Genomic DNA, 11,914 nt, shown 5'->3' with positions numbered 1-11,914 from the left:
CAGGCAGCAGAGGGAATGGCCCAAGCTATTTGAGAACTTGGCTATGCCCACCAGCAGGCAGGAGAGCTGTATCAGGAAAAAGTGCGAACGTGGGTTTTCCTCTTGAATTTCATATGGCAGCTAGAGTCATCCCAGGCCGCTGGCAGTAAAGGTAACAAAGGTTGGGTTATGGACCCTGTCAGCCTTAAGTGCTTAAATGCATCATAAGCTGAGCTGCTGGCCATCCATTTACTCTGTCGATGTTACTCATTTTCTGTTAGATAGGGATGGAGAAGATTAAATCTTCCGGAGTTCCTTAGCTAGTGCTCTTTTCATATAGTATCTTTGGTTTGTTCCCTCTTCAGGCTTTTGCATAAAGGGTTTTAGAATTGGGAAGCAGCGCATCCAAAAGTCATTAGCAATGACTTCAGAAACACACATAGTTCTTGTCAGCAGCAGAGAGGAACCTCTGCCTCTTCAGAAGTGCTGCTGTCTGAATTAGTGAAATGTCCTGTTGTCAGGGTAGGAAAGCAGCATCTGTAGGCAACCACAAGGCACAGAAGGAAGCATTTAGTTTTATTGTTTACAAAACATTGCTGTTGAGCCGTGGGTTGTACTACCCTCACAGCAAATCACTCATCCCTACGAGACTGGGCAAGTCTTGCCTCATCTTATCATGAATTTGTCTATTAAGTTCCATTTTCAGTGGCATATGCTTTTGACTTAGCCGTTACATGGAAAGGACTGTTTTACACTGTGAGAAGAGGATGGGGGAAGCCCTTCTCATCTGTAATATTTCTTTGGCTATTTGTATGTACTTTCTTGTTTCTATGTTTATTTTGTTTAAGAAGGAAAATATAAATCCATTTCTGCATTAGTCTTCCTTGGTGCAGCTACTGAGATGAATGTCTCTCTCCTAATTGTCTTAGATTTTTTGAGAAAATGGACTATCTCATTTTAATGACTTTGCTTCATGTTTTAATTGCTGTAAGCAGTGTGACTATTTTAAAGTTATCTGAAAGACTCGTGCATTCAGGAATTGATAAAAGACAACCCAGCTCTTCAAGCCCGTGGCTACCCTAATGGTAATTTAGCAGATACAGTCATACCTCTTATCGTCTTCCACTAAAGAGAGATCCCATTAAAAAGGTGCACAAATGATGATGCTGTCGTAAGGAAGTAGTGCATTCTGACAGATTTGATTGGTAGGACTTAAACAGGGGAAGTGGGTCTGATCTGTGGGCCAGGCACCTTTCTGAAAATCTTTGTGTAAGGTTTATTTTGTGAGGGAGTCATTACATCTTGAGTTTTCCTCTTTCCCTTTTAATGTTCATTTTCTATATGGGCTCTTGAAAGTTTCTTTTGTGAATATATGCTCCCTAGGATGTGTGAGAGAAGAGGGTTCCTCAAAACACTTGTGAAATAGGCTGACGTTGGAACAGGCATTCCTGATGAAGAGGAGTAGGAGGAAAATACTCTGGTTACCTAGGACTGCAAATTCTTCTACTGTGTCTCTCTTCCATGTCGCTGCGCTTTTTTTGCTTGTTTCATTTTGCCAAATATATTTATTTTGTTATGTTGGTGTTTATGCATATTGCAGAGAAGGATAATGCTTCTCCTAGTAACAGAGTAGTTCTTTGGTGTGATTTCTGAGTGTGTCCTCTTTTCACTAGAATATGAAGAACGTCAGTGGTATACCAAGCCACTTCCACTGTTACTGGCAGGTGCATAGCGTGTAAGGGTCCAAGGAGAGAGGTTAAGTAACAATACTGTTCACTTGCAAAAGCATTTCACTGACAAAAGCAGACCTCTCCTCCCAGCTCACTAAGTTCCTCAGTAAAACTACTATCAGATACAGAGCTGATGGCTAGACATACAGAAATGTCAGGTGAACTATTGAGCTTCTGGAAAAGATGTCCATGTTTCTAATACTGTGCTCTCCTTTTGGTCTAAAGTATGGATCCTTTCTTCTACTTGATTGTACATCTGAATGTCCCCTTGGAGATTTCATGCCCTGAACTGTTACCTGTCTTGGGGTGGCATCAAGCACTTCCAGTCTCACGTCCAGGATTTCAGTTACAACGCTGAGCTAGTCACTGCTGATGCACAGCAGGCTTGATGCAGGTTCAAGACATGCTGCTTTCTGTTGGAAGACAGCTGTCATGTAGTGTGATAATCAAACACTTTCAGAGCGATATATTGTTTATCAAAGTCAGCAGGAATAGCTGGGAAGGAGTCTTAACGGACTGCGGAACAGGATTATCACAGAGGCACAGTGTAACTGCTGCGTAACTCCTGCAGATCTATGGATTCCAGGATCAGTGTGACAATGGCTTTTCTCTTGCATATGTAGCCGACCAAGTTAGTGCTTGGTGAGCCTTAGCAACAACTGTCACTTAACTTTGCAGAACAGGTAAAAGGCAATGTAATAATCTAGCTGTGTGCCACCCCCTCACAATTTAAGTGTTTTTTTCCAAAGATAAGCTCTGGCTAGTCAATGTTTTGCTTCCCGCTCATAGTCCTTCTTCCCTCCTGCCAGTCCCTTTTGCTCTAACTTCATGTATTTAGACAGATACCTTGCAGCAATTAGATAACTGTGCTTCCCAAAGAGTATACTCCTGTCCCTTCGTGCTTTGGTGTTTTGGTTTTTAAGATGAAGCATTCACGCCTGTGTACTGAGCTGCATGCCCCTGGGTTTCAAGCTTAATGTGAAGTACAAGACAGCTCAATTAGTGTTTGAAATCCTCAAGACAAATAATCTATAGACGTGTATTAGGCTGGCTTTTATTGTGTGAAAAGCTTTTATCATCACTGGCCTTACAAAACCTGTTCTGCCTCTGCTGAAGTAGCGGAGCTGTGGCTGGTTGCTGGTGAAGTGCCCGGGGGCCAGCAGGCTGCAGGCGTGGGAGGCCTGCCCGGCCTGCGCCAGCGACGGCGCTCCCGGCCGCCGGGGCCGGGCCGGGCGGGCACCGCGGCCCTGGGGGCGGGGGCCGGCCCCGCCGCCCGCAGCCGCCGCCGCGGGGTCTCCGGCAGAAGCATAAAAAAAAGCTGTTTTTCTTAGAAAGTGCCACTTTTAAGGCAGTGGCTGAATTATTTGTGCGTTGACAAGCTTTACGTACATTTTTATATGCAATATATTTACAAAAATTACGTATATGTGACATTTTACATAGAACGTCAGTGTATTTTCGTCCCTATGCACCCCTACCTCACCTCCACGGGGAAGGACGGAGGCCGCCGGCTACCTGCTTCCCCAGAGAGCCGGGCCCTGCCCGTGGCCTGCGTCCTGCCCCGCTCGCAGCGGGCAGGGCAGGGCAGGGCAGGGCAGGGCCGGGCCGGGCGGCCCAGGCCCGGGGGCCGCCGCGCCGCCGCCGTTGCTCAGCGACCGGAGGGGGCCTCGCGGAGGGGGCGTCGCGCCCGCTTCCGGGTGGAGGCTGCCCGCGGCGCGCCTGCGGGAAGCGGCCCCTCCGTGCCGGCGCGGGCGGCGCGTCACTGTCGCGCGCCGGCGGGCCGGGGAGGACCCGCGGGAGGGGGCGGGGCGGGGGCGGCGACGGCGGCGCCTCCGAGCGGGGAAACGAAAGCGCCGGTGGCGGCGCAGGAAGGGGCCGCCTCCCCCCACGCCGCCGCCGGGCCCTCGGGAGCCGGAGCCGCCTCTGGTACTGGGAGCGGGGGGCTGCGGGGCCCCCGGGCGGGCGGACCGGCCCACCCACCCTCGGGGCGGGCGGAGGAGCGGCCCGCGGGGTCAAACCGGCAAAAGCTGTGTCGGTAAGGGGCCGGCGGGGGGGTCGGGGATGAGGGAATCCCCTGCGGGCCGTGCCCCGAAGGGGCTTCCCCTCACCGCTGCGCGGCTGCCGGCGGACGGGGCGTCCCTTCGTGGCGGCTGAGGCTGCCCGCCTCGAGGCGGAGCGGGAAGCGGGACGGGCTGGGGGACCCTCGGGGGGGGCGGAGGTCTTGAGGGGAAGCCAGCAGCGGTGAACTCGGAGGGTGCTGACCCAGCAAGAGAGTATCTCGGAAGAAACAGAAAATTGCTCTCGGTTTGTCAGCGATAAGCCACCAAGGAGAGAAAAAAAAAAAAGTCTAAATTGGCATAAGAGCAGGTAAATATGAGCTGGCTGTAAACGAGCTTCTGGTGGAAGTGAGAAGATGTCTTGAGCCGTAGCGCAGTGAAGTTGTGGGATGATTTTGCAGTCAGAGTTGTGGGGGCGAATAAAGGAATTGGTCTTCAGCTGCCCTGTATATGTTCCTGGAGAGAGGTTTGATAACAGAGGGTTCGAATCGGTGACCTTTGCGCGTCCACAGAAGGGCAACGAAGCTGGTGAAGGGTCTGGAGCACAAGTCTTATGGGGAGCGGCTGAGGGAGCTGGGGTTGTTCAGCCTGGAGAAGAGGAGGCTGAGGGGAGGCCTTATTGCTCTCTACAACTGCCTGAAAGGAGGCTGTAGCCAGGTGGGGGTTGGTCTCTTCTCCCTAGTAACAAGTGATAGGACGAGAGGAAACGGCCTCAAGCTGCGCCAGGGGAGGTTTAGGTTAGATATTAGGAAAAACTTCTTCACCGAAAGGACTGTGAAGCATTGGACCAGGCTGCCCATGGAAGTGGTTGAGTCCCCATTCCTGGAGGTACTTAAAAGAGTTGTAGATGTGGTGCTTAGGGACATGGCTTAGTGGTAGGCTTGCCAGTGCTTGGTTAACGGTTAGACTTGATCTTAAAGGTCCTTTCCAACCTAAATGATTCTATGATCTTTTCTGGCCCAGTATTCCTATGTAGAATAATAAACACCAATAGGTTTTTATTGCTTTTTATTAATAGCAGGGAGGATTAGCTAGTTGCTCTAGGCATCTGTGCCTTTTAATTTTCACCTGCTTTCCTCTTCCCTGGGTCTTGTCCTCTGCAGGCCTTCCTAGCTAGCTTCTGTTAACTCCATCTTAAATGTTAGTCCTTTTTCTGGGTTTATGCAAAGTTTATCAGCCACATCCAGAAGCTTGATATCTTGCCAGTGATTCCTGGTGAAAAACACAAACACCCTCCACCTTGAGCACACATATTTAACAAAGTTCTGCTGTAGAAGTCATGTAGGAAAGCTCTTCTATTAATTAATATTTGCAGAGGTGAGGTCAGAGGTGCTCTGAGTCTCTTGTGTGAAATAGGTTCCACTTGCATATTCTCTGTTAGAGTGATCTTATTTCCTCTTTTTTTGTGCGTGTGTTTGGATAAAACGAATCTTTGATTAAGTAGTAGTAACCAATTGTCATATATTTAAGTTATCTAAGTGCTGATTTCTGGGTTGTCCTCATCTACTACCATTTAATGGTAAGTAGGTTGTAGAAATTATTTGAAATTCAAGTAATCAGTAGTAGGGAAGCTTCTGCATAGATTTCAAGTTTGCTTAGTTAGACTAGCTCTTAATAAAGTAGGTTCGAAAGAAGCCAATACTTTTACCTAGAGCAAACTTAATTTGAGAAGCATAATACTGGATAGTCCATAAAATGATCTATGACACCACGCTGCTGCGCCTTACCGTTCAGCATGCAGGAGAAAGTTGATTTGCTTAATGTTTACCAAGTGTGATCATCTTCTTTCAGCAAAAATGAAGAGAAGGACAGAACCTGAATTTAGCAGCCCGCAAAAGAAGCAGAAGAAGAGGATAGAAGACTTGGGATTAACCCTCAGTTCTACTTCAGATGATGAAACTCAATTTAGTAATCATACTACTCAAGGTAAGGTTGGAGATAAGGTATATGCTGCTGCAGGGAATCAAAATAATAACTAGGAATTGAAACCAGTCTCCTAAACCCTAATTGATAGCCTGAACTTCAAGGCCATACTCTCTATTTAGGAGAAAAACTATATTATTTCTGTTCACAAACTGGGATTGGTGTGAATTTTTTTTTAAGCTTTTTTAAAATCTCATGTAAACAGTTTGTTCTGGGAATTGTATGAATTCAGACAGAAAATGGAACTTGAGGTAGATGACAAGTGCATGGTCCAAAGCTGTAAACATTCTTGTAATATATGAGCAGCATTAATCTTTTCAGTCTCAGCAGTTATTTCTGTTTTGGAAACTTTCAGTAGTGAGGAGTTGTGGGTGTTGTGCTGTAAAGAAACATCATAATCCCTTATTGTTTAAAAAATAAAAAAAATCAGTAATCTTATTACATTTTTGCAGATGGCAGAAATTGAGATGAATACAAAGGGCAGGTTGATTGGGACTCCTATGTTATAGCACCAACTCTTTTGCTCTCTCAGTGGGATTTTTGGTGGGAGGGAGGAGTTGTGAGAGCTCACAGGTGTTTGGTTTCAGAAAGAAAAACTGTTTTGGAGTTAACTAAATTAATTGCCTACTTTTTCTCAAGTTGGGGTGTGCTTTCTCATCTGGAGCTTGGGGTATACCAAAGATGAGGCGAGTGCCCTACACAACTGGTATTGCTAATGCAGGGTGCTTTAAGCTCTCCTGGGATGGTACTTCAGGTTGCCTCGTGGTCGTGCCTGCTGCTTCTGAGTCTTGGGATTTCCCGTGGTCATAAAGTGTTAGTGAGAAAGGGCCTGAACCCATAAAGAAGCCTTCATCTTGTGAAAATGGAAGGGGATGTGTATGGAAGATGAGTGGGTCAGTTTGGGAGTAGTCGTAGTGACAGGGTACAGTGTGTGTACCTGTCTGGCAAGGCTGGAGGTGAGCGAGGAGGTTAGAGGTGCAGGGTGTGAGAGCTGGGGTAGGGAACGCTGTGTGCACTCAGGGCCGAGCCAAAAAATTCAAACCAATATTTTTTAATTTTTTTTCCCTTTTGATTATTGAGTTCATATATTGATCAAAATAGGCTGTGAGTCTTAATGTTTAAGAAACAAGTTGATACAGTTCAGAAAGAAAGAAGGTTGGGGGAGAGAAGTGATTTGAGGTCCGATCTCAGCTAAGCACAGCCTAGCAAATGTTAAAAGCAAGAAGAGTTCTGAAGGAACTTTCTTGAGGTTTATGTAGTGGGTATTGTGTTTGAGGCACATCGTGAGCCTTTGGAAAATAAGACACAGAGCAAAAGCAGGCAGCAAAGTTAATTGAAGCCGTGTATTGCAGAAGCAGAAAACAGTAGCTTACCGTAAAGCAAAATCCTTTGTGATCCTGTGTATTGAAGAACTTTGTGAAGGAAAGAGAAATGTAGCTTGTGTGACAGACATTTGAAAATCAAGATGGGTGTATAATATTGCAAACACAAGTTAAATCATAGCCTTCCTTGTCTCAAGCTGGAAGCCTCAAAGGTTGATACTGTAAAAGTCTAGTGTAGTAGTTATGTGGGGACACAAGTCCTGAATCTTAAAAGCTGATAGTTCAGCAACAAGGATTGAGCACACATTGAAAGGGTTTTAACTACAGTAGTATATTTCACTATGGTGTCTTTCATTTTCACTTCACTTTCTTGTAATGGCCTTTCTTTACTAATTATGCCGTTGTTTCCTGTTGCTTAAGTGATGCTCAGTTTTCTGTAATGGGAAACTACATTGATATGGGAGTTGGGAGAGAAATAATCTGTGTTTTTTCTTAAATGAGAAAAACATAAGAGAAGTTCAATGCTTCTTTCTAGGTAATTGTAATGTCTTTTTTTTAACACTTCTGTGGAGCTAAATAATTCCTTTTAAAGTGATAAACAGAAAAAGATTAACTCTGCTAACAACAATATTCTGCAAATATCTCAGGGCAACTTACGTAGTTCAGCTTCTCCTAGTTGTACGAAGTGGCACAGAATGATTTCTAGCACTCAGTGAAGAAGGGAGGCTCAAGAGGCAGAGGTCCAATGAAGAGCGTGGCTGTGCTTGCCGTGGGGTGCTGCTCCAGTAGTCTGTATGGCCTGCCCCACAGCATTAACTGTAGTATGACTGATGTGGTGCTAGGCAGATTTCAGGAAGGAAATTTGTGCCATTGCTTCATCCTCATATTGATGTTACCACAGGAGAAGCGGAAGGACTCGGTGGGTTGTAGGGCTTCCCTCGCTACCCACCTGGTGCGGAGCAGGCCGTAAGACACCTGATATGACTACCGTGATTCCCGCCCAGATCATAGAATAGTTTGGGTTGGAAGGGACCTTTAAAGGTCATCCAGTCCAACCTCCCTGCAGTGAGCACGGACGTCTTCCACTAGATCAGGTTGCTTAGAGCCCTGTCCAACCTGACCTTGAATGTTTCCAGGGATGGGGCATCTACCTCCTCTCCAGGCAACCTGTTTCAGTGTTTCACCACCCTCATTGTAAAAAAATTTCTTCCTTATATCTAGTCTGAATCTACCCTCTTTTAGTTTAAAACCATTACCCCTTGTCCTATCACAACAGGACCTGCTAAAAAGTTTGTCCCTATCTTTCTTGTAAGCCCCCTTTAAGTACTGAAAGGCTGCTATAAGGTCTCCCTGGAGCCTTCTCTTCTCCAGGCTGAACAGCCCCAACTCTCTCAGCCTTTTGTCATAGGAGAGGTGTTCCATCCCTCTGATCATTTTTGTGGTCATTCTCTGGACCTGCTCCAAGAGGTCCATGACTTTCCTGTGCTGAAGACTCCAGAGCTGGATTCAGCACTCCAGGTGGGGTCTCACCAGAGTGGAGTAGAGGGGCAGAATCACCTCCCTCAGCCTGCTGGCCACGCTTCTTTTGATGCAGCCCAGGATATGGTTGGCCTTCTGAGCCTACACTCCAGTTACATCCAGCCCAGAGCAAATAGGTTTGGGCATCTCACAACTGTAGAGCAGCAGCAAGGACTATAGAGCTCATACGGGCCTAGGTTCTTCCCAAGTAGATCCCAGGGTGGAACTGAGCATAGACAGAGCTTCATTGTTTGGTGCTCATGAAGGCTCTGCTGTGTCAGTTTCAGGTGACTTTCAGGTGGCAAAAGTTTATTTTGAGTGCCTGCTGTGTATGGTGGTACATATTATGTTGATTGCACCGCTGACTTGATTAACTTCTTCCTCAAACCTTTGTCTCTGTTGGGGTACTTTTAAACTAGATTGGCGTCTTCTGACATTATCTTTCACATAGATTGTATGCGTCAGTAAACTCTAGAGGTGAAAAACTGTCTCATTTGCAGTAGTGAACTTGTGGATCCTCGCTACTGAGGTGGGTAGTGGAGTCAAACAAGTTTTATATGGTGACTAAGGGATTCAACTCTCTTCTTACTGCCATGTTGGCTATTTGGTAGATGCCTGTGTAGTTGATGTGGATTTTTGGTTAAATTAGGGATGCCTTTACACCTGTAGTTAGGTAGTAAACTGAGGAAAATCCGGTATGTTTTATCAAGGTGTCAGTTAATTGTCATTATTCTTGGGAGAGAATCTCTGTGGACTTTCTCAGCTCCTCAGGATCATTGCAAAGGTCAGGCACGCCACAGTGTACTATCATGGTCATGCGGTGGCCTGCTCTGCTGCTGTAATGGAGTTTGCCTGGCCCTCTGCGGGGCCTGGAATCCATTGGCTCAGAGAGGTTGTGTGCATCCGTGAGGCAAAGGGGCAGATAACCAGGTGTTGGTTCCACTGGGTATTTTATATTACACCTGCGTGCTTCCCATAGCACATTTGAGATACTGAAGTGTCCTCTCTGTGTGTCAAGAGGATTTAATGAGTCGCACATTATAGTTCTTAATGTGATGACTGAGATGTCTTTCTTCCATTTGCTTTTATTTTCGTACTCACTTTTCTCACTTTTTTTTGTTTTTGTTTTCAGAGTCTTCCAGTAGCAGCAGTGGGTCTGACAGTGAGAATGATGAAAAAAGACCAGTCTTCAGCAATGAGTTCAAACAAGACTCTCTTGTGGAGGGTACTTCATCTCGCTACTCAATGTATAACAGTGTCTCCCAAAAGCTCATGGTAGGTCAAAATAGTTTTGGACCAAACTATTAAGACCTGATGAGAGCAAAGTGAGAAGACCAGTCCGTTTTAAAAGATTTTGACTCTGATTCTGATCCTCCTTGTAGCAGGGTTCTGCTTCTTTGAGCCAGCTACTGAGCAATGGGGGGAGGCTGAGAGAGCTTGGTTGAAGGGGATCTATTAAAAAAGAAAGTTGATTCATGTTCAAGGCCTAGGAGCGGGAAGGTGAATGTGAAGGGAAAGATCTCTGGGTCAGGCAGCTTGCTGAGCTTGAAAAAAGAGTCCTGTCATGTGTTATTTTGCAATGCTTGAGTTAACAAATGCCTTGTAAGAAAGGCCTTAACAAATTCTGATTGACATTAATTTGTTTGATCTTGGAGGCTGGCTGGCATACCCTTGTAGAATTATTACCTTAATTATTAAGGTATTTCTTTTTCTTTCAAGTAGTGCCACTCTGCTTTATGTAGGGCCAGAAATTTCTTGGAAAGGCAGGGAGTTGTGAACGATAGCAGTTGTGACGACTAAACTTTGAAGGCGATTGCCAGCCCCTTGATTGCATAGTGTTAGTGTGGGAAAGAAAGTACTTTTAGAAAGTTCTAAGAAAATGGTTGTCTGTCTCATAGTAGTCCCAAATTCGGCGACTTCTTCCTGAGTTTAAAGGCAATAGTAGGCTGTAGAGAAGAGGAGTCTCTTTCGGTGCACGCTGTTATTTCCTGATGCAAACTTCGTCACTGTGGTATCGCGAGTATCTCATAATCCTGAAAGAATTTCCATTCTTGATAACAGAGAAACAAAAATGTTATTTCCAAGGGCAGCAGAGAAGATGAGATGAATAGTTGTGTACTACTTGAAACATGGCAGGCAGTTTGTGACTCGATGGGGGAGTGAATTTGGGTCTCCTTCTGTTCTGTGCTGGTGCTGTACTCACAAGAGCAGGGGTCAGCAGTTTTTTCATGGTGGTAGACCTGCTTGTACCTGCCTTTGCCAAGTTAGAAGTTCAGTCTTTTACTAGAAGCTGGGAAGTGCTAGCTGCTCCTAGGCGTGGGAACTGGGAGATACTGCCACTCAAGGAGATGGAATGCTGCTGACCAGCAGGATCATACCTCTACATGAAAAAGGAACGTTCAGTCTTGCTGATTTTCAAAACTCAATGGGATCCAGAGGCTGAGAGTTGCTGATTGTGCCTCTCTGTAGATAAATCCTGTTGCTGATCGTTCAGAATCTGTCCATGTGTGTTTTTGGCACTGGGCTGGAGTTTGTTGATTCTAGCACAAGACTGTCTTTCACTTGGAGAGTTCTCTCCTGAGCCAACTGGGATGTGTGCTTTCAGTCACCCCGATGTAGGAGCTTTTATTACTGAATTCGGGAGGCTTTTGTTTGTAAGGCCTCATAAATTTGAGTATAAAGATTGATGTGATGCCAAGTCTGGTTGAATGATTTGGTAGCATTAGGTAAGTGAAAGGAAAATAGTCCATGATGCTCAAAATTCTGTCCTCGGAAAACCAGTGTATTACAGCCTCAGTGGCTGTCACACTTGGTGTACATATTTCAAGGTCTGATTCAGAGCCAGGTAGCAAAGGGAAAACACTATGTACCTTTGTATAAAACCTGTCTGATATTCTTGGGGTGTTTCTCATACTAATTGGTAATAAACAATAGTTTTGTTGCTTTTTACAGAAGGGACTATATGGATAACTTATTCATTCAAAGTGAAACTTAAGGATTAAGTCTTTTATTTACTTACTGTTTTGTAGTCACATACTGGAGGGAGTGAAATTGACTGCATTCATGCTTTTTGTTGTTATTCTCTTGTTGCTAAAATTTATGAAGAGAAAAGCCTGAAACAGTAGCAGTTAATGAACACATTTCTTTTAACCTAAGAGTTGGGAATGTGTTTCAGGAGCAGTGTGTCTAGCATTCCTCCTCTGAGTTTTAGGTGAAGTTTTAACTGATGCTTGAAATGTATGTGACGGCATGTTCACAACAAAAAATATCATCGCAACATGAATTTTTTCCTGTGCCAGGATCTTTTGTTTTAGGAACCTTCCACGCTTACTGAACACAGTGATGAATGGCTCCAGGCTCCTCACTACTTTTTCCTCTGAGCAGG

General features: G+C 45.4%; 1 protein-coding gene across 7 annotated transcripts in view; it reads left to right on the top strand.

Moving 5' to 3' along the window:
• The first annotated feature begins 71 nt into the window (after positions 1-71).
• Positions 72-11,914, top strand: part of CMTR1 (cap methyltransferase 1) — a 33,095-nt gene continuing 21,252 nt past the window's right edge. The window contains exons 1-3 of one of the 7 annotated variants that reach the window (XM_082307096.1): positions 72-151; positions 5,558-5,692; positions 9,662-9,804. In XM_082307096.1, the coding sequence (XP_082163222.1) occupies positions 5,563-5,692; positions 9,662-9,804 (273 nt within the window). In that variant the 5' untranslated portion in view covers positions 72-151; positions 5,558-5,562. Of the gene's footprint in view, positions 152-3,544; positions 3,745-3,952; positions 4,077-4,501; positions 4,595-5,027; positions 5,084-5,266; positions 5,286-5,557; positions 5,693-9,661; positions 9,805-11,914 lie in introns of those variants that run through there. The other 6 variants (XM_082307092.1, XM_082307097.1, XM_082307095.1 and 3 more) reach the window with 6 other exon arrangements.

This window comes from Platalea leucorodia (genome assembly GCF_965183815.1).
Source record: "Platalea leucorodia genome assembly, chromosome: 3".
Lineage (NCBI taxonomy): Eukaryota > Metazoa > Chordata > Aves > Pelecaniformes > Threskiornithidae > Platalea > Platalea leucorodia.
The sequence above is the reverse complement of the archived record's forward strand: the minus strand, read 5'-3'. Positions and strand labels throughout refer to the sequence as shown.